Source organism: Brassica napus, chromosome C4 (genome assembly GCF_020379485.1).
Source record: "Brassica napus cultivar Da-Ae chromosome C4, Da-Ae, whole genome shotgun sequence".
In the NCBI taxonomy this organism is placed as follows: Eukaryota; Viridiplantae; Streptophyta; class Magnoliopsida; order Brassicales; family Brassicaceae; genus Brassica; species Brassica napus.
This window is the reverse complement of record NC_063447.1, coordinates 10745873-10769748: the sequence shown is the minus strand read 5'-3', so window position 1 is coordinate 10769748 and position 23876 is coordinate 10745873. Positions and strand designations below refer to the sequence as shown.

Here is a 23876-nt window from a genome sequence, read left to right as displayed (position 1 = left end):
TTTAATAAAACAAACATATTAATAGTTAGCTATAAATGCATAGTTTTTTGTAATTTTATATTTTCTATATTTTTAAAGCAATAAAATTTTAACAAATGCAATTAATGTTCTTGATCTTCACAATTTCTCATTATTAGTTGACAAAAATTACATTAGAAATATAAAATATGTATCGTTTTGAAACAAAATTTTTGTTTAGAATATGAATCTTTTAAGAACGAAGGGAATATATTTCTTGTTGTATAACATTTATCTATTTAACCTAGTATTGCTTTTAAGAACCTTTTTTCAAAGAAAACCCATGTGATAAATAAGTCCAGGGGCTTATTCTACATTTTTACCAAAAAAAAGAAGTCCAAGAGCTTATCAAAATTTATGTCTATAACTATCCAAACAAGATATAAGTATATATTTGTAATTACGTTTTATTTACATATTATTTATGACATCCGATCTAATATACACATTTTTTATATTTTAATAATCTAAAACTATCCAACGAAATTTTACAACATAGTTGGTTAATACTCTATAACTAGATAAAAATGTGTCACAAAGTTTGGGCTTGACTCGGTGAACGATTCTTGAAAATGGTGAATACATTTAGTCACCAGTCACCCACTAGACAAGTGGCACGAAGTACATGTACATAGACTGATATCTATGTTAGTACAGTGACGACTGAGTTTTAGAAACCGGAAAAACCAACTCTTCAAAATGTCTATGTACCAGTCGTGAAATACTACATGAAGTATTACATGAAGTCGTACAAGAAGTGTTATGTGAAGTGAAACTGAAGTGAAGCTGTGTAGCTGACTTTAAAACTGAAATTGGAGCCGACGTAAAGCTAAACTACAAGATACTTGGAGGCTAAATAAACTATGATTTACCTTAGGAAAAGATAAATCATCAACGGAATATTTCCAAAAGGCTTTGAAGAAGTTTTGAAAATATTCCATAAAAGAAGATTTGTGAATATCTCTTTCTTGAGAAGTTGACAATGATAAGCCACGAAATCTACGTGTATAAGTAGACAAAGACGTGCCTTGGGATAGGTAATACCTTAAGAGAAAGTTGTAAGCATAAGGGCTTTGGTGTTGAATTAAAGTAGACATAAAGCATAAGGGCTAGTGGTCATTGTAGAACCTAAAATCTACACTAAGTATTTGATAGTGATCGGGGTTTGATCTAGGGAAACAAATGATGTAGGCAACGATATCTTTCGAACACAACGATGTTAAATAGTTTGCAGTAGGTGAAAATGGACTTTATTGATGAATAAGATCGAATACAATGAATTAAATTAGATCGAGTGATACAAACGAGATCGGTAAAGAAAGAATCTAAAAGTGGGAAAACAACAAGATCAATGTAAATGTGTAGCTCTCTCTAGGGGTTTCAACGTGTTCTCCTCTGTTTCAACTCTTCTTCCTTTATAGTAAGTCGACTTCGAGATATCTGTGGTAGCTCCGCGATCTCAGCTTCTTGTTGCACGATCTCCGCGACCTCGGCGACTCCTTCTCGAGCTCGTATTCTTGCTACGGGCTCCGGCCCTTTAAGGCCCATGCCTTTGATCGTGGCCCATTATGGTATTGACCAAAATTGGGTCCAACAGTCATGAGAGGGTTAGAGGGGTTCTTTGGTTAGTTTGATCTAGGAACGTGTTAGGCTTGTGTCTCAGTCTGGAGTGTGACATGTTAGTCAATTTGGAAGAGAGCTAGTAAGACACTTTATCTATGTAAATATAAACCTTCATTATTATCCTGTTGTAGTACTTTGTGAAATAAATAAAGCATTGTACTTGTATGTTTCACTCTTTGTATTAGACCCATCTTGCACCTTCAATTGGTATCAGAGCGGGTCACCTAAGTCACTAGTGAAGATCCTGAAGGTAAGAGGGAAGACTGAAGACATAGTACAACAGGAAGCATGGTGGTTGAGCTGAAGCAGTGTCTGGGTGCTGAAGCAGTGTATGGGCGCTGAAGTAGTTTACGAGTGTTGTATTCTAAAACTCAATCATCAAGGGGGAGATTGTTAGTGCATTGACGACTGAGTTTTAGAAGCTGAAGACAACTCCTCAAGGTTCCCATGTACCAGCCGTGAAGTACTACACGAAGTCGTGAAGTACTACACGAAGTCGTGAAGTACTACATGAAGTCGAAAAAGAAGTGCTACGTGAAGTGAAGCTGAAGTGAAGTTGTGTAGCTGACTTGAAGACTGGACTTGGAGCCGACGTAGAGCTAAACTACAAGATACTTTGAGGCTAAGCAAGCTATGATTTACCTTGGAGAAGGGTAAATCATCAACGGAAGATTTCTAAAAAGCTTTGAAGATGTTTTGGAAATATTCCATAAAGGAAGATTTGTGAATATCTCTTTCTTGAGAAGTTGGCAAGAATAAGCCACGAAGTCTACATGCATAAGTAGACATAGACGTGTCTTGGGATAAGTACCACCTCAAGAGAAGGCCGTAAGCATAGGGGCTTTAGTGTTGAATTAGAGTAGACACAAAGGATAAGGGCTTTGGGGTCATGAGGGGATCAAATGGATTCTTGGGTTAGTTTGATCTAGGAAAGTGTTAGGTTAGTGTCTCTGTCTGGAATGTGACATGTTACTCAATTCGGAAGAGAGCTAGTAAGACACTTTATCTATGTAAAAATAAATCTGCATTATTATCCTTTTATAGTACTCTGTGGAATAAATAAAGCATTATACTTATATATTTTACTCTTTATATCAGGCCCATCTTGCACTTTCAATCTATTTCATATACCAAAATGTCTTCAACATCAAGTTCGTAGATCCACTGTATATATAGAAAAATGAAAATTATCCTGTTATATCTCTTATGTTTCATGTAAGCATTTAAACCCAATTTGATATCAGTAAAATAATTTGCCGTTAAAAAAAAAAAGAAATTGCTATTTTCTGCAAACTACTACGCATACAGTAACATATATGCATTTCCAAGATATATGTGTCGCAGCGCCGATAGATAAATTCTAGCGTAAAAACATATATGTATTTTACGAAAATAATGAGGGTTAATATATATAAATTTAAGTAAAAAATAAATAAATTATGCTTCCTCCATGGATCCAACAGAAATATAGCGTCTCCATATATAAAGACAAGCATGCTATTAATAGAAACACGCATACGTACGTAGGCACAAAGAAGTAGGTTGTGCAACACTGCACATAATCACAGCCACGTGAAGTGTCCATGTTCAGTTTTCGACGACTCATCGTGGTTTAATACACTTCGTTGATCATTTTTGTCACACGTGTCATTATGGGATCACTGCCAAAATCCAAAAATGATTCGTCAATCGACCGAATCCCAATTCTTCTAGTAAAGTTACACATACTTTTTTTTACAAAGACTCGTAGTTCCCAAATTTAAAGGATATTTACAAACTCTGACCTTCAACTCTAAACAAACGACCTAAACGAAAAAGGACATAGCATCCAACTGGAGATTGAAATTTACAGTACGTAAACACGCACGCGCATGGCAAAACATTGAAGAACCCAAAAGGAGATGTGTGGAGATTGGAGAACCTCATGTTTTGTTGTTTTTATAACAAAGAGAAACCACATATATCAGACGTGCCCAACACCTCCACGTAGCAAATTAGCATTACCTTTTGAAAGAGCGCTGATTTAAGGATTTTAACAATAAAAGGTTAATATTTTAATAACAGAAAAAACATGTTTCATCAGAGTTTTGATTTTTAACAGGTTCTCATAGTATATGTTTCGAGAACTTTAGCCATCCCTCTATCCTGCTATTTTATTATTTCTGTTTCAAAATAGTTGCTGTTTTGATTGAAAACACAGGAATTAAGATATCTATTTTTCTAAAATGTAGCATTAAAAATATAAACTGAATTTAGTTCAACCAAATCAAAAAAATTATAAAACATCATTAGTCACATGACTCAATAAAACTAAAATTGATATAAAAATATCAAAACGTCATGTATTTTAAAATATCAAAATCTCTTTAAAACATCTATTTATTTTGAAATGGAGGAAAATTTTAATTATTTTTTTTTGGTTAGATATTCTTCTAAGGGATTTCCAGTGTAATTTTTTTTAAATTAATTGTAATTCATGAGATACTAGTGATTTAAATTATGAGAAATTGGTAAGTAAAAAAACTATATATTTATTATCAAAATTAGTTAAGTTTTTTTTTTTAATATGCGTAAAAATACATAAATTTACATTATTTAAGAACATGGGGTAATATACTGAACAGTTGGCGACGGAGGCCCAAGACATTTTATAAAAAAAACAAAAGTTTAGAAGCAACACTTTTTTTTTTTGACATCAATCATCTACAGACTCGTACTGACTCTGTAAACCAAACCGGTAACTTTGCATCCATGTGAACGACGAAAGACGATTGTTTCCTAGCACTGCGTGCTAAGCTATCCGCCTTTTGATTCTCCGTCCGAGTTACATGAATGATCTCTGAGTTTAAGAAGCTTCTTTTCAAAAGCTTAATGTCTTCCAGGTAACTGTCAAACGCTGGTCATTCTTCTGGTTCTGAAACCATCTTTATCAATTGAGAACAATCCGTCGCAAAAATGACCTGAAATTGCCTTAAATTCCTCATACATTCCATTGCCCAGATTAACGTTTTCAATTCCGAATGAAGAGGGCTTGCCTTTACATTCCTCGCCCTATCCATCAAAATCCTCGGGAGAAAGTTTTAACTTCATATCTTAATTTTGTTTTAATGTTTCATTTTCGTATTAAACCTCGAAAATATAAATATACCCTTCAGATGATAATATATTGTATGTTTCTTAAACTAGTCCCTTCCTTTTTTTCTCAGTATAGACCACAAGCCAATGTTTCAAAATCCTTGACGGCTCTGGTTGCCGACGTCCTTAAAAGTATATAACGATTTTTCATCATTTCTTTTAAAAAAAGTTACACGATTTTAAGGGAATTTATATTTAGAATTTGGATATATTTTGTCTTCCTTTTTCAAATTCATTTTTAAGAAACTATAGAAACCACTATTCATCATCAAAATTAAAGAACAAAAGAATATAAAATTAAAAATGCTTGTTTTTAAGGTATGGGTAATTTATTTATTTTTTTGTTATAGCAACATTTGACATTTTAGATATATATTATCTTCGATAATTTTCATTTTCTATCTAAAACCAAAATATAGCTTTCAAAATAATTGATTATTATATTATTTAACATATAGTTCAACCTCAACCTCAATCTCATATTAAAAATGATTGACATATAAAACCTTTCAAAACAATTATGTATATTGAAATAACAATTATGTATGGGGGATATGCTAAATATGACTCAAAACATGATTTTAAATGCAAAACTATAACAAAATTTGAATCAAATGCAAAACTAACCCAAAAGTCTTGTGAAATTACAACCAACCTCTTGTGATCAAACAAAAAAACAGAACTTATTATTACGAATATAGCTCTGGAAAATCGTCTGAGTCTTCCGAGATGCTGTAAGTCGTCTAGACGACTTCCAGGAAAATCGTCTGGTGTAGTTGATCTTAAAAATAATTTTTAAATTAAAAAAAACATTTTGACAAGTAAAAAATTAAAATCATGTAATTATACATAATTTTAAACGATATAAATTAAGATATAATAAAATTGAATTGTTTTCAACATAGATGAGTGAAAGTAGTGACTCTTTCACTCATGATATTCTTTGGTTTAAAGTTTGGCAACATATGTTGTAGTATTGTATGTATTCTTAGGGTTAGATTTTGGGAAGCTTAAATATTTTTTTTTAAATTAAATTTTTACCTATATGTGTTTATTTAAGTGTATAGTAAACACTTTTTAAGTTTAATTTGATTTTATAAAGTGTTTAGTTAGTTAATTTAGTTTATGGGTTATGTTTAGGGTCTAGACGACTAACCGGTAAGTTGTCTGGCGATTAGTATTATCGGTTAGAAGACTTCTCTGAAAGTCTTCTAACTCCAGCTAAAAATATTTTAGTTTCCCACTAAAAATATTTTAGTTTCCCGATAAACATATTGAATTCTTCTGGGCGACTTACAAGTAAGTCGTCTAGGAAGTTTTTTATTCGAAGACTTATGATGTCACTCAAATTACCCTAAGGAGTGAATTACTGGCTCAGTTGTAGTACTTAGAGATCGAATCTACAGAGAGCTAGGGAACCTAATAAATTTAATCAGATTTGTTAAGCTAGGTTGTTTAATGATTTAAATGTACAGTTGCAGGTTTGTGAGCAAGTAATTGCTCGATTGATTGGTTGAGGTTTTGGTACTTAAATGGAAATAGCTAGACTTAGGGTTTTTATTCAGCAAATCAGGATTATAATCATACAGATGCCTAATAAGTTGTATGCATGATATTATAGAGCTCAACACTTAATAACAAACCCTTAGGCTTTCGCTTTCTAGGTTTGTCTATTGACCATTGTCTAGGTTTGTCTATACACTTGTTGAAACGTCGACCGATTATTCGATAGGAATATCGATCGACGCTCTTGGTCAAGCGTTAATGCGCGGATTGAATATGCTCACTAAGCTTCCTAGATCAGCTCTCGCCTATACTAGCAATCTTAGCTCATTTAGGATGGATTCAATGTGAGTCTACAACTCCTAGGGCAAGTTCTAGGTAGCTAATCTAGAAACATGCATTAATGACAATCCAAATAATGAATATCACAACTTAGCAATCTATAGTTGGGGCTAATCCCTCATAACTTATTTAAACTCTAAAATCTAACAAGAGAACTACTCAGACATGAACAAACAATTCATAACAGTAATAATGTATAAAAACTGCATAGATATATAGATAGATATCAATGGAGTTCCAATCACAAATCTCTTTGGATCTTCTCTCAAATCTACAAAATATCCTAGAAAACCTTTGCTGTAAAATCAGTAAAACAAGAAAGCACACTTTGCCTCTAACATGTTGGCAAAGCTTATATAATTAAGTTAAAACTCGTCAAGGTAATCTTGTAAATTGGTGAAGACTTGGACTCTAAGTCGGCTGAGACCAAATGGGCTTTCTACGCGCTTTGCTGTCGATCGATGTCAAGATGTGAACATCGATCGATTATTCCTCTTCAATGTCGACCGATGGTCGAGCTCGATGGTCATCTCGGGTGCTTACTCCAAATATCTGCAAAATGCTCCAAAATGCTCCAAAATCATCACCTTTGTTCAAATCACTCATGATCATATAAATATGCTAAATAGACTTTATAATATAATAATTAGTAGTTAAAACACTTATAAACCATGGGTAAAAGTGGGTCAAATCCATGGTCTATCAACTCCCTCAGACTTACCCTTTTGCTTGTCATCAAGCAAAACGCATAGGCAGTCTCTCCGAAAGAGATTTGAAAACAGAAGGGACTCACATACTCTTAAACTTAGAATCAACACCTTAGACAGTCCTAGTCTCAAAAGCACACTATACCATATTCTAGTCTAGCAACCAAGTTCATCTAGTCAACAACTTAGTAAATCATGTCTGACAATCCCCTCTACCAACCTCAATTATTACATAAATAAAGTGTAGGCTTTACCTTGGGGGTATAGATCACTGGATGCAAGGATGCTCAAACAAGTATCTGGACCTGCAGGTAAACAATAGTTGCTATCCTCTCTCTTTACTAATTCTCTCTCTCAGTCAAAGTCTGCTTATATTGCAAGATCATTGACCAAGACATGCTTCCATGAATCAAACTTTGATGGTTGTAGCCACCAAAACCTATTCACTTATTTTTGACCTATATCCGAGGATTATTTGTGAAGTAAGCCTTAATGGTTGTAGCCACCAAGTCCTGTTCGAATCCCTTCCTAATTAATCTATAATATATATATTATTATTATTATTATTATTAACTATATCTATAATTTTACCTATATTTCGAAAATAGAGAGAGGGAGGGTAATAAATCTACACAAGGCTTTACCTTCCAGACTTGTTTGAAGAATCCGATCCCATGTATACCAAGCCCCAAGACAAGCAGAGGAGCTCAATTAGGTTGGTGGTCAGCTTTGGTTCCTTCAAACACTCTTAGCAAGTGTAACATAATTGACAGGTTGATCCACTTTGGTATCTTTATTACTATCTGTAACTAGTAAGTCTAGAATGGTGTGGTTAGATAACAAGCAAAATCAATAAGTTCATCATCCCCTTCTTGACTCAATAAAACTTTTTGAAAACATTTTAATAAGACTCATGAATAGACTACTATCAGTAAACCTCCCCCCAGACTTAAACTACATTGTCCCCAGTGTATATTCAGTCGGATTTATGGTGATAACTAAATCATAAGGACTCAATGTAACAAGTTAGAACGATATACCAGACCACAATGGATGTCGATCGATGTAAGGTGTTGATATCGGTCGCGGCAGGTGATGTTCTGTCGATCGATGTCGGCAGTGTTTCGTCAGTCAATACTCACGACAATCGTCTACTCGGATATTTTTATTTTTTTAATGACCATCAATAATTAAAAACCAACATAAATACTAGATTAATAAAAACCAATTAATTATTACCTAATAGTGGGTTGCCTCTCACTCCGCGCTTTGTTATAGTTATTTAGCTTGACTTTGGAGGTGATTTGGCTAGTAGTGTTGAAAGCTGGACTTGCTGGGAAACAAGTGTCCATCTCTTCTCTGCGCTTGTTGAATCATGTACCTGTGAAGTCTCACATTTCTTCATCTCCTCTGCGCCATTTTTCCTTCATTGTTGCAGTTGTGTTTTCTATCTTCTGCAATTTATCTCCAAGACTATCAAGGTTTAACTGATATCTCATAAGTGTGGCGTAAGTGTCAGCTGAGATCTCCTCACCATGGTTGTGTGTGTCAGACATGTCTGATGTCACCTTTGGTAGTAGCCTGCCTCGGTTTGTAGCTTCGTTGACCGATGTTTGTCTATGAATGTCGGTCGATTTGTTGTTGCGTCTGTCGATAGATGCTGATGCTTCTGGTTGACAAGCGATGTATCCGTTAATCTCTATTATCTCTCTCTGTATTGTTTCTATCTGAGAAGTCAAAGCACTCATGCTAAGGTCCATTGGGAAATATATGTCATCACATCTCCTATCAAGCCTCTTTTCTGTAGTTTCCAGAGTTCTGTAGATCTCTTCTATCAACTGATCAATCTCTGCTCTGGTGTGAAAATATGGTTGAGACTTCATCGGGTGTGAGTTATTTGGGTCGTCGTCGATCGATGTTGAGTGGTGTATGTCGATCGATGCTGGTCGATGTTTGTCGGCTGCATGCTGAATTTTAGCTATGTCTTGCCTCATCTCCTCCATGCATGTAGTCAACCAACTAATGCTATCATACAGTGGATAGTAGACACCATCAAGCTTCATTTAGAAATCACCTTCATTCTTTTCTTGGGCTCCACATACTCCATAGAACATCTCATTGATCTCGTCCTTGGTGTAGATCTCTTGTACCAGCTTGGTCTGTGTGAATGAGCTAGCATGTTCTGGAAGACATTTGTAGTTGTGCTCATCTCTCAAAGCTCTTTCCATTAGCTTTCTTTTATCATCCTTGGACACATTGATGATGTGTCCATCCACATCTCTTGCACATCCCTGATCATCTCTGTAGACTCCATACTCATCCTTCTTTTTCAGTAGAATTTCCTAGTTCCAAAAAGGTCAAAGGCTCTTCTGCCAAATTTTGGACGTCTGTCGATCGATGTAGGGACGTCAACGTGGATCGACGGTCGAGTAGGATGTCTATACTTTTGCTTGAAGCGATTTTCTATGCCACCAGTTGTGTCATAGAACTCTTTTGTAACACTCTGCTGATGTGCTGGGACGGTGCGTTGTTGCACGAAGAGATTATCTGCTCCATTAGCCATCTGAAGAATGTCTGCAATGTCCTCTCTAGATACTTGCAGTGCATGTCCATCTATTGCTCTTTCATATCCATCTGGGTCCCTGAAAATACCAAATTCATCTGGTGTTAGATACTGGTTATCATAATAGGGTTTTTGCTTACAGTGGATGGTGGTTTTGGACGGATGTCGATCGATGATGGGGGATGTTGTCGATCGACGGGCGGTTGGCTATGTCGATAGGATGGCTGAAACGTGTTCTTTCCCCAGTAGCTTATGCTCGGTATTGTTCTACTTCATCACGTCTCTGCATGCTGAGAAAGTCCTCATATGTGAAACCCTCATGAAGTTCGTCTGCCCCTGGCTCATGAATTTCTGTTTCTACTGCATTGCTTTCGTGATGGTGATCATCTGCCCAACTGCCAATCGAGTAGGCTCTTTCTCGTACATGGTCGACTCCAATGTCGATCGATTAGGTAGTAGGCAATGTCGGTCGATGCTCATTTTTGGTTTGTCTGATGAGGATGAGTGTTGATCGATGTTGAGACTGATCTGTCGATCGACGGCGCATTCTTTTTCCAAGAGGAATGATGTAGAATTTTGTCTTCCTCATCAAGAATGGCTCTGTACTCTATAGCTCATTCCTCCACATAATCTTCATCATACTCTTCTGCATGCATGATGTCTTTGCTGTGTGCTGCCATGGTGAGATTGTAGTAGTCGTTCTCTCAATCGTTTGGACTACTGTCGATCGATTCCTCTTTCGGTGTGTCCATTGATTTCTTATGGGAACTGTCGATCGATGTGGCTGTGTAAGTTTGGATCGACGCCGTGTATTCTGTCTCGTACTCAGCTCCATAGTGGCATGCTGCGATGACTCCTGGATCATCAATTCCTTTGGAGGATGTTTGTGGCTTCTTGACTGGGATAGGGTTGTAGTGGATATGAGGATCTATGAGTGTCAGGCACAACTGGTTGGTTTGCATGTTCCACACTGCTCCTACTGTTGACAAGAAGGCTCTCCTAAGTAATAGAGAAGAGTTCTAGTTTAACTTGATATTCAAGACATAGAAATCAACTGGAACAAGGGCATTACCAATCTGCACCTCTAGGTCTCTTACAATTCCTCATGAGCTCTTCTGAGAACAATCCACAAAAGTAAATGAATCCTTGGAAGGCTCTACCTACAGACCCATATGGTCTGCCATAACCCTAGGTTGGATGCTGACTGATGCTCCTGTGTCGCACAGTGCACGTGGGAATTCAAAACCCTTCACCGTGCATGGTATTGAAAACTTCCCAGGATCCCTCTTCTTCAGTGTAATCCTCTTCTTCATCTTTTCTCTAGCTTCAAAGAAAATTCTCCTAATGTCATCTTCGGTCTCTCTAGTTTCTCTGAAGAACATCCACAATCTATGGGTAAAATAAGTCTCCTCGAACGGCTTTTCTATAGGAATCCTGAAGACTCTCTTTTGGAAACTTTCCTTTTCCTTTTCATTAACTCCCTTCTTCAAATGTTTCGCCACTTTTTCCTTTCTTTTCCTCAGGGTTCTTCCCATAGGAACCCTATCAACTTCCATAGGATCTGTTGCATCATCTGAAGGTGTATTGATGGCCTCTGGTTGGTTATTTGAAGGTTTAGGTTGTGACCTGAGTTTATTTAGACGGGCAACGTCTATCTTTAGCATCTGCACTCGGTATGTAAGAGGTGCGCGTCGATCGATGGATGCTGGATTTTATCGATCGATGGCGGTCACTTTCTGTCGATCAACGGCATTATGAGAATGTCGATCGATTTTTACATAAACAGGGCTAGGCGGATGTGGGTGTCTTGCTGCGAACTCCTTGTGAGTCAGGATTTTCACGGCATTGCAAGATGCGGTTGACTCCGTAGGTGTTGTCGATTGATGCTCTGGAGAGGATGTCGATCGGTTTTGGATGACCTCTGTCGACCGATGTTCAGAGTTCGGCGTCGATCGACACCAATGCGATCCGCCGAAACTCATCAAGCTCTCTACTTCGAAATCTCCCTCTTGCAGCTTCTCTTGCTTCACCACTTGCCAGAAATCATCATCTATGATGGCATTGACATGGTGCTTCATCACATCATCTCATATCCCCCTTGTTGAGACTTCTTGCCTCTTAACAGCTTCTCCTGTCTGAACAACCTGCATCTCCAGCTTCTTCACATGAGTGCTCAAAGTCTCAAACTTTGTGTTCAGGTTGGTGTAGACAGAATCAATCTTCCCATTGAAGTCCACCGTCATGCGCTGCTGTCCCTCAAGAACTATGTCAAGCATCTCTTCAATCTTGCTCTCTTGAGTAGGTGGTGGTGGTTTTTGGTAGTAGGAGTTTCCATACCCCATGTTGTTGCTGATGTAGTTGTTGCTGTAGGGTTTCTGGTGCTGCGAACTCCAGTTGAAATTACCCCTATTTCCATAGGAATTTCTGTTTCCACTATGGTTTTCAGAACCCTGGAATCAAGTTCCACTGATGAAGTTCACATCTTCTTCTTCCTCTGTTCTACCCTCTGTGTCTACAGCCTCTGCATCCTCAACTACGAAGATCTGCTTCCTGAGAAGCTTGTGAACACTGTCCAGTTTTGCCTTCACTTCATCCATCTGGTCATTTCCAAGAATGGCTGCAGATCTCTTCTTCTCAAAATCAGTGTTCTTGGTGCTGCTGCAGGATGCTAAGATCTCAATAACTTTCACAGCCTCCTTTGGATTCCTGGTGTTGAAGTTCCCATTGCTGGAAGCATCAAGAGCCATCTGATATTGCACCGCGATGCCTCTGTAGAAAGTACTGGGTAGTTGTACTTCATTGAATCCATGGTGTGGACAATCTCTCTGATAAGACTTGAATCTGATCAAGGAGCTTCTGAATGATTTTGCAGGCTCCTGAGTAAATGTAGCAATCTTGCTCCTCAAGTCTTCAGCATGCGCCTCATCAAAGAAGTTGCATAGGAATGCATTCTTGATGTCGCTCCAGGATGTGAGAGATCCTGGTGGTAACTGCTTAAGCCAAAGCGAAGAATCTCCAGGAAGTGAGTACTTGAAGATCTTGCGCTTGCATAGGAGGTAGTCTTCAGAGAGTCCCTCGACTTTAATAGCAGATATAAGATCCTCGAACCTCTCCAGATGGTCCATAGGATGTTCGTGAGATAACCCATAGTAGGGTGTCTGTCCCACGAGTGTGTAGTATTGCGGCTTCAACTCGAAATTCCCCCTTTGAATTGTTGGAGGACGAATGGCTGATCTGTTGGTGTAGAACTGATCTGGCGGTTGTAATCAGCCAACGTCCTCGGTCGAGCGGCCTCATCTATAGGTAGAGTATTGCGTGTAGTATCAGTATCAGACTAAGGGATTGCAGCCCCCTGAGCGTTTATCCTTTGACATGCTGCATTACGCAGATGACCTTTCTGGTCATGCAGGTCTCCCTTCTGATCACGTACAAGTATCAAGATCGCAACCATGTCTCGCGGCTCAGTATCGATCGATGTTCAGACTGAAGTGTCGATCGATATCGGATGGAAGATGTCGGTTGACGGAAAGGTGTCTTCAATCGATGGTGGAAAGTGAGTGTCGGTCGACGAGATTAGTGTCGAGGTCGGCGGTGGTGGACGAGAATCGATCGATGAACTTATGTTGTTGTCGGTCGATGAGGGGCGTCTTCCCTTGCGGATTGAAAGTTCCAAACTTTTAGGATCTGTTGAGAATAGCAGTTGAGTTTCTTTGTTTCTTCTGGTACTGTTGGGCATGTACCTGAAAAGACAAGAAATTGTTTTTGTGTCAAAAAGTGGTTTTAAGAAGAAACCTAGACTAAACAAGACTAGATCTGTAAGGCGATCAAAGCTCTCCGACAATGGCGCCAAATTTGATATCACTCAAATTACCCTAAGGAGTGAATTACTCTATGAAATAAGAGGTTCAGTTGTAGTACTTACGGATCGAATCCACAGAGAGGTAGGGAACCTAATAAATCTAATCAGATTTGTTAAGCTAGGTTGTTTAATGATTTAAATGTACAGTTGCAGGTTTGTGAGCAAGTAATTGCTCGATTGATTGGTTGAGGTTTTGGTACTTAAATGGAAATAGCTAGACTTAGGGTTTTTATTCAGGAAATCAGGATTATAATCATACAGACGCCTAATAAGTTGTATGCATGATATTATAGAGCTCAACACTTAATAACAAACCTTAGGCTTTCGCTTTCTAGGTTTGTCTATTGACCATTGTCGATCGATTATTCTATAGGAATATCGATCGATACACTTGTTGAAACGTCGACCGATTATTCGATAGGAATATCGATCGACGCTCTTGGTCAAGCATTAATGTGCGGATTGAATATGTTCACTAAGCTTCCTAGATCAGCTCTCGCCTATACTAGCAATCTTAGCTCATTTAGGATAGATGCAAGCTATCGCTTATGTCTACAATTCCTAGGGCAAGTTCTAGGTAGCTAATCTAGAAACATGCATTAATGACAATCCTAATGATGAATATCAAAACTTAGCAATCTATTGTTGGGGCTAATCCCTCATAACTTATTTAAACCCTAAAATCTAACAAGAGAACTACTCAGACATGTACAAACAATTCATAACAGTAATAATGTATAAAAACTGCATAGATAAATAGATAGATATCAATAGAGTTCTAATCATAAATCTCTTTGGATCTTCTCTCCAATATACTAAAAATCCTAGAAAACCTTTGCTGTAAAATCAGTAAAACAAGAAAGCACATTTTGCCTCTAACATGTTGGCAAAGCTTATATAATTAAGTTAAAACTCGTCAGGGTAATCTTGTAAATTGGTGAAGACTTGGGCTTTAAGTCGGCTGAGACCAAACGGGCTTTCTACGCGCTTCGCTGTCGATGTCAAGATGTGAACATCGATTGATTATTCCTCTTCAATGTCGACCGATGGTCGAGCTCGATGGTCATCTCGGGTGCTTACTCCAAATATCTTCAAATTGCTCCAAAATCACCATTTTCCTCCAAATCACTCATGATCCTATAAATATGCTAAATAGACTCTATATTATAATAATTAGTAGTTAAAAAACTTATAAACTATGGGTAAAAGTGGGTCAAATTCATGGTCTATCAACTTACTTGAAAATCTTCTGAATCGAAAATATTTAACCTATTTGGATTTTTTTTCTCCCTATATAAAGAAAAATTTACACATTCTCTCTCATCCTTTCAAATGGCTGCAACAAAAATGTAATGTTCATCATTCTAAAACTTTCCAACCTCTCTCTAATCTCTTTGAACTTATAAACACCAAACTTTATATCAATTTATTATTTTTGTTCATGTTTTTCTCACTAATTTATCTTGTTTTTGCAGGTTTTTCATCACATGGTTCTCATCTTCTACTCATTTAAAGGTAGATCAATTAATTTTAGATATGTATTTTTGTGTGTTCTATAAAGGTAGATCTATCTAATCTTCTACTCATTTTCTCTGTTTTTAAGCCATTTGAACGTTTTTGGATATACAGGTTTTTTAGATCTCGATTTGGATATGCAGGTTTTTCAGATCTAGAAGAAGACTTCTGGGAAGTCTTCTCGAAAGTCTTCTAAAATATAATGGACTAGAAGACTTCCAGGAAGTCTTCCAGACGACTTCTGGAAGACTTTTTGGAAGTCTTCTGGCGCAGTTTTCTCCCATGTCTCCCTTTCATAACAGATCTGAGCGTTTTGGTAAGTTTATATGTCTGATTTTTCTTCATTTGGTAACCTCCTGTTGCATAAAGTTCTTATCTTTTTCCCAAACAAAAACTCTCCAAACCCACTCCAATGTCTTTGACTTGAAAACACCAAACTTTATTTGAATTTTTCATTTTCGTCTCATGTCTTTCTCACCAATCTATCTTTTTGTTGCAGGTTTTTAATCAGATTGTTCTCATCTTCCACTTGGATATGTACGTTGTATGTTCTAAAAAGTATACATATTTAATCTTTCACTCTATTTCTCTGTTTTAAGCCATTTTAACGTTTTTTATATGAAGGTTTTTCAGATCTGAAAGACTTCTGTGAAGTCTTCTCAGAAGTCTTTCTGGAAGTCTTCTGACGGAGTCTTCTTCCATATCAAGTGGAGTCCAAACTTGTCTTTGTAGAGGAATAATCTATAATAGTTTTGTTTGTAGTCTGTTTTGTGATTTGCATGTGTACTCCTTTAGTTGTGTTTTTTTTTTTGTAAATTTGAAAATATATTAATGAAAAACTTTGGTAACACAATATTTTCTTGCCAAAATTACTTGATATAATTGAATTTATTGATACAACTTCAATAGCAAAACACAAAACACAAAAACAATAATCAAATTTATTACAACTAAGGGAGAAGAATTCTCAAGAAAACTTTGCCAAATTCACAAAATATAAAACATTACATAATTTCAAAGATAGAACACTTTCATTAGAAGTCTTCTGGGAAGTCTTCTCGGAAGACTTAAATTTAAAGTTGGAAATTGAAATATAAGCGGAAAATTAAAATTTAAGCGGGAAACTCAAAATTTTAAGTGAAAACTGAAATTTCAAATTTCATGAAAATTAAAAAGTGTATCTTATGATCTAAGAAGCCACATTAAACCATGTTACTTGCTATTCTTGAAGTTACTTAACACTTTTGAAAATTAAATAAACATATCTTAAAATTACTTAACAAATTTATATAAATTTTCGTAGAAGACTTCCATATAGAGATGTCAAACAGGTTTACCCATCCCGTTCCATCCCGTACCGCGGTGGGTTAGTCGTCGAACGGGTTACAACGGGCATGTCCCTCGTGGGCTGCGGTCTTCAAAATGCCGGCCCAAACCCATACCGCAGAATATATAAGCCTCCGCGGACCGTCCCGCGGGACGCCTCCTTATCAAACCGCCTACTACAGTTTCTTTCATGAATGTTCAAGTAGAAGAATTGTGTAAGAGAGTTGAAGAGAGCTCATTAAGCTTCACTAAAGCATTATCAAAATCAATGCCACAAAGCTCCGTTTGTGCTTGCGTTCTTGAGTTAAAAGCATTATTTTGTTATTAGCATAAGATTTTGTTGAGTTTGAATCTGATTAAGTTGTTGTCTTTGTAATAATTTGATTCAAGTGTTGTATGTCTTCATCAAACTATCTCTCTTTTTAATTATTTGAATTGCAAAAAAAATCATGAATCACTTTGGCAAATTATACAAGTGACGTGATATACAACTAAATTTTCTTCTAAACAACACCATTGTAACCAAATTTAATTTAAGAAAAACACCACTTCACAGTACTGAAAACAAAACCAATCAACTTAAACAAGAAATATCACATTGTAATAAAGCAATTCATAGTTGTGTGTAATAAAAAGAGAAAACCAAATCAAAACACCACCAGTGCTCGAATCGTCATCGCTGGAGCTGGAGTCCTCATCGCCGGAGCTCGAATCATCATCACCGGAGCTCGAATCATCATCACCGGAGCTCGAATCATGCATCATCGTCGGAACTCCTTATGTTTTCTAGAGGAAAAGTCACAAGAATCGCTTTCTTCTCTTTTTTTTTTCTCGTTTTTTTCAGGTAAAATAAGAAATGTAGAAAAAAATGCGGGTCCATGTAATCCCGCATGACCCGTTTCGGTCCATCCCGCAAAAGACCCAGTCCCGCAAAAGACCCAGTCCCGCAAAGACCCGTCCCGCGAGGCCCACAAATTTGCGGGCCTAAAAAAATCATCCCAATACCGTACCGCGACAGTCCTTTACGGACTAAGCCCGCGGTCCAGATCCATGATTGCCATCTCTACTTCCATAGAAGTCTTCCGGAAACATTAATACATATGAATGTTGGTAATAATTAAAACCAATTAAATTATGAATTTCATTCAGGAGCTCAAATATCGACTATTATACATGAATTAATAAGAAAATGTTAAAAAATCTTTATAGTCTTAGAGAAAATGAAAGTTTATTAAACATTGACGAAAACGACATCCACGGAGGTCGTTTGGTAGACTTCTAGGAAGTCATCCATTTAGGTTAGTTATGCAACTGAATTTTAACCTAGACGACTTATATGGAAGTCGGCCGTCTTTGTTTGTTAAAAAAAATCTCGAGACGACTTCCATGTAAGTCGTCTAGGGTAAACAGGTTAGTTTTGTATTTGACCAGATTGTGTGAGACATTTGACTTATCCTGGATGATTTATGTGTAAGTCGTCCAGTAGAAAATTAAAAAATTAATATTTTGTTTATACCTAGATGACTTCCATGTAAGTCGTTTCAGGTTAGTTTTGCAATTGAAAAATAAAACTTAAAAATTTAATTTTTTCTAGAAGACTTACGTGAAAGTCGTCAGTCCGACGACTTGTACGAAAGTCGTCCAAGATAAGCAAGGCCGTCCGACGACTTGTACGGAAGTCGTCCAAGATAAGCAAGGTTTGACCAGAATCTCGGAATAAAATCATGGACGACTTTCGTGTAAGTCATGTAAGTCGTCTAGAAAAAAAATAAATTTTTAAGTTTTATTTTTCAATTGCAAAACTAACATTAAACGACTTACATGGAAGTAATCTACGTATAACAAAATATTGATTTTTTTAATTTTCTACTGGACGACTTATGTGTAAGTCGTCCAAGAAAAGTCAAATTTCTGACACAATCCGCTCAAATGCAAAACTAACCCGTTTACCCTAGACGACTTACGTGGAAGTCGTCTCGAAGTTTTTTTTTTAACAAACAAAGATGGACGACTTCCATGTAAGTCGTCTCTAAAAACACATTTAAAAGTTAATTGCAAAACTAACCTCTGCATTGACCAAAAGACTTCCATGTAAGTCGTCTACAGCCAAAAGACTTACCCGAAAGTTGTTTGGGGGAACAGATCTGAAAAAAAACTGATTTCATTGTTTCAACCAGTGAGATAACTTATTTAGCACACATAAATCTTCTCCAAGCAACCAAAATCTTAAATAAAAGTGACCCACCAAGAATCGTAAGCTTTAATGGCTTTATGAACCATAAAAAAATTTGAATCAAAATCTTGGGTTTTTTGGATGAATATGGAGAGAAAGTGAAAGAGATGTTGTTTTTAGTTCATAAGAATTGAGAAAGAAAAAGTGTAAACCGATTTAGCTGCATTAAGAGCTTCAAATTGGTTGTTCATGATGGTTGGTGTACTGATGGCAATGACAATCTTGTAAATAGTTGGTGATGAAAAGGTTGAGAGAGTAAAAATGCCATTTTCGGAAAAAAAGTTAATGGCATTTTCGTGAATAATATGAACTTGTGGAATGAATATGGCAAAAGAAAAACCCAAAAAAGCATAAGTTAATTTTAGGTTTGACTTTGAGTGTTAGTTCATATTTGCAAATAGCTCATTATGTATATTGAAATAAGAAAAATGTCTAGATTACAATATTTTAGAATGAAATGATATGGAATGATTCCATTAATTCTACAAAAAAAATTTACCGTTTATTATGAATGGATTGAAATGGTCATTCCACAAATTCCAAAAAATAACTAGATAAAATATAAACAAAACTATTTCATTACAAATGAATTGAATGAACTATATTCCATTAATTCCATATTAGTTTACTAGTTACAGCCATATAGTCTTTAATTAATGTTTCTGATTTTGATTTATTTGATTTTTAACTTATTGTCAAAAATACATTCACCTTATAGGTACCATTCACTTTAACCAGAATTCATTCACTTCAACAAACCATTGATTTTTAATAATGAAACTGGTGGCCAAATTTTTTTGAATGAAGATTAAAAGATACACTGATTATATTTTGGAATAAAATCGGCACCAAAGAGGAATAAATTTGTATTAACCAAATTGAAAAATAATTAAATAAACAAAACCAGCATTTGAAGAATAACTAGACCCTGATCCGCGCGCCAGCGCGGATATGAATTTTCAGTTTTTAATTATTTATTTTATTAAATGATGTATTTGTAATATTCGTTCATATTATATTAATTAAGTAAATATTGTTTTTTTGCATCTTAAACTATTTATTTTTTTACGAATGTGTGATATCATATAAAAAATATAAAAAATGAGTATAGAGTTAATTAGATAATTTTAAAAACAGAATTTTTTTTTTCATGTGCGATATCATATAAATAATGATCCGTCCAGTTAACAAAAATTATGATTATTTTATGTGTAATTGTTTTTATTTTGATCATTTCCTTAAAACTATATTAATTTTACATATTTTAATTAGAATATTTTTAATATCTTTACATTTTTATTTGAAATGCAACTCAATATTTTTTTAACAATTATAACAAAATATTTAAAAAATATTTTTAGAATTTGTTTGAAAAATATGAAAATTACATTTTAAATTAAAATTATCATAAAATATGATAAGTTTTGATGTAAACGAAAACTCAAATTATGTCAAAAATAATGATATTCAATGATAATAACAATTTTAATTGATTATTTTTAAAAAAATACATTTACAAAAATATTGTTTGAAAGAAAATTCATTTATCTTTCAAATATAAAATGAAAATATTATAATTAAATAATAAAAAAGATAAATAAAAACCATAAATTTAGCAAATGACAACTGAGTTATATTATGCTAAAATTTTCTTTCTAACAATTTATCAAATGACAAATGGGAATACCATATAATTTTTTAAAACATAGCCATTCTTAAATATTTTTTGAATAAATAATTATTTTTAAATTTAATCAACTGAAAATAATATCCGTATAATTGTGTGAGTCAAATTCTAGTTTTATTGATGCATGTTATATATTAGTGCTGCATGTTTTATGTAACATTTTAATGATGCATGTTTTTAAAAATCTCCATTATTAAAATTATGCACGTAAGGATAACTCATGAGTTTTTTTGGTTGATTAAATGACATTATGTCCAAATTTATTTAAAGATATTTCATTAACGTAACTGAAAAAGACAAACAATAAAATAGGAAGTTTAAATTTATTTAAGCATATTTCATTAATGTAACTGAAAAGACAAATAATAAATTAAGCAGTTATATTCGTTTTAGGATATTTCATAAATGCAACTAAAAAAGACAAGCAAAAAAAAAAGGAGTTTAATTAATGAAATAAGAACATTTTCAAATGGGTACTTCTCTTTTAATAATATAGATTTCATTAATGTAACTGAAAAGACAAGTAATAAATTAGGCAGTTATATTTGTTTTAAGATATTTCATAAATGCAACTAAAAAAGACAAGGAAAAAAAAGAGAGTTTAATTAATGAAGTAACAACATTTTCAAATGGGTACTTCCTACGTACAGCAGCAAGCAACTATAAATAAAGCTAAGCAAACAACCTTTTCACCAAGGAAGGACTCTCTCTCTCTTTCAAAGTTCATCACTTCAAATCTTTTATTCTTTAGATAAGTTTTCTTATAAAGACTTACAAAAATCAGACCATGGTAGGTTTGTTACAGCCAGTCACTTTTAATAGCGAAGTCTATGTTAACCCAAAATGCAAACCAAGTCCGGTCCCAGTCCCGGTTATAGACTTAACCGACCCAGATGCCAAAACCCAAATCGTGAAGGCTTGCGAGGACTTGGGGTTCTTCAAAGTGGTCAACCACCGAGTGCGACCCGATCTTTTAACCCAGTTGGAGGAAGAGGCCAACAAGTTCTTTGCTCTGCCTCAGTCTCTCAAAGAAAAAGCGGGTCCACCCGACCCATTCGGATACGGTAGTAAACGGATCGGACCCAGTGGTGACATGGGCTGGTTAGAGTATATTCTCCTCAATACTAATCATCATCTCTCGTCTACCAAAACCACCGCCGTTTTCCAGCAAACCCATGCAATTTTCAGGTAAAACCAAACCCGAGTGTGATACAGAGTTGTCATGTTCTTTAACAGGGGAAAAACAGAGCTCCTCTGTTTCTTGACTCATTAGTCTTCTAACGTTAAAATGTAATCTGAGTTGAAACAGAGAGGCGGTGGAAGAGTACATGGATGAGATGAAGAGAATGGCTTGCAAGGTTCTGGAGATCGTAGAAGAAGAGCTAAGTATAGAGCCAAAGGAGAAGCTGAGCAAACTGGTGAAGGTGAAAGAGAGTGATTCGTGTCTGAGGATGAACCATTACCCGGAGAAGCAAGAGACTCCGGCCAAGGAAGAGATTGGGTTCGGTGAGCACACGGATCCACAGTTAATATCGGTGCTCAGATCAAACGACACTGAGGGTTTACAGATTTGTTTGAAAGATGGGAGTTGGGTCGCTGTCCCACCTGATCACTCCTCTTTCTTCGTTATTGTCGGAGATACTCTTCAGGTATTCTTTCTGTTGCAATTTTTTGTTTGTTTAGTGCTAAATATTCTCTTTTGATTTATTTTATCATCAAATTTTATAACTGAGAGAATTCAACATATTGAGTTTTTTTTAAAAAATCTGAAATTTATATCCAAGTCTATACAAATCTTTCAACATATAAACTGATATGGATACTTTATTAAGAAAATATCTAAACTAAAATATGTGCTAGTATTTCAAAAAGCAAGAAAATCTACCATTTTCGGTTTAGAGTTAAGATTTTCTATTCAAAATCTTGTTAAGAAGAGGACAGTACTATTTTTAAAAACAATTTAAATTGAAAAGTAGTGTCGATTGATATAGCTGATGAAAAAGCAGTAGCAGTATGCTGTATAAGCAGTATGCTGCAGAAGTTGTATGATCTCATTAAAGTTTTAATAAATTGATTTTAAAATTACCACAAAAATTAATATATAATAGATTTATTTTGAAATAATATATATTAAATTATAATATATATTAATAATATATTTGTTATTAAAAATAATAAATCTTATTTAATTATATAAATTAAATTAAATTTTAGATGTGAATTATTATTATCTTAAAAATGTATAATTTATTTTAAAATAAAAAATTAATTCAAAATAAATAAATTATATATAATTTATATAGGAATTACCATTATTTATTTGTTAGTAGAGCAATAAATGATTCATATATAATATATGATATATAATTTATTTATTTCTAAATAATATGGAGATTTTTATTTTATAATATGTAATATATAAATATATATTATGTTATGTTTTGTTATTACAAATAATGAATGATATGTATATTTATATAAATTATATTATATTTTAAATGTGAAATATTCTTTTAAAAAAAGTTAAAAATATTTAATTGAAATTTTTATTTTAAAAATAAAATTTTGTTTTTTTAATATAAACATAATTTTTTATAATATTAAATAAAAATAAATTAATTATATATAATTTTTTAAAAAAATTATATATTCTAACTACAAATGCTCTACAAAAAGCTCCATATGAAAGCTTTGAGCAAACAACATTTGGAAAGCATTAACATCTTGTAAATGCTTTTCTAAATGCTTATGTGGTAAATCTTGATCGGATAATAACGAGCATAATGCTTATGCTAATGCTCTACCAATCAAAATGAAAAACTATGCAAGTGTATACCATATACCTTCCTCACGTGACAAATAATATGAATTGAATCACTGAGGGAAACTAACTTTCTGTTTTATTTTCCTCAACTTTTGAATAACACCGTATTGTTGTTTTAGAAAGAAATCACAAATTTCAATTTTGTTTGGTGGTTATTAATGACAATTGCAGGTGATGACTAACGGGAGATTCAAGAGTGTAAAACACAGAGTGCTGACGAATACAAAGAAATCCAGATTATCGATGATCTACTTCGCAGGTCCTCCGTTGCTCGAGAAGATTGCACCAGTGTCATGCCTTGTCCCAAAGCAAGAGGATCGGCTTTATAAGGAGCTCACTTGGTCTCAATACAAGTCACATTGTTACAAAACTAAGCTTGGTGATTATAGGCTTGGTCTCTTTGAGAAACAGCTTCCATTTTCTCTATCCAATGTTTAAACTATTTTTAATATAAGTTTTAGTTTTATTTTTAAACTAAATAATATCTTACAGTTTATATGACAAGAGAAGCAAAATAGAAAAATAAATGTTGTTTTCTGAT

The 23876-nt window shown here is 34.7% G+C and overlaps 1 protein-coding gene across 1 annotated transcript; it reads left to right on the top strand.

Annotated features, from left to right (window-relative positions):
* Nucleotides 1-21162: 21162 nt before the first annotated feature.
* LOC106395633 (gibberellin 2-beta-dioxygenase 3) lies at nucleotides 21163-23876 on the top strand. The gene is made up of 3 exons (XM_013836030.3): nucleotides 21163-21699; nucleotides 21821-22160; nucleotides 23507-23876. The coding sequence occupies exons 1-3, from the start codon at nucleotides 21299-21301 to the stop codon at nucleotides 23771-23773; spliced, it is 1008 nt and encodes a 335-aa protein (XP_013691484.1). The 5' UTR covers nucleotides 21163-21298; the 3' UTR covers nucleotides 23774-23876.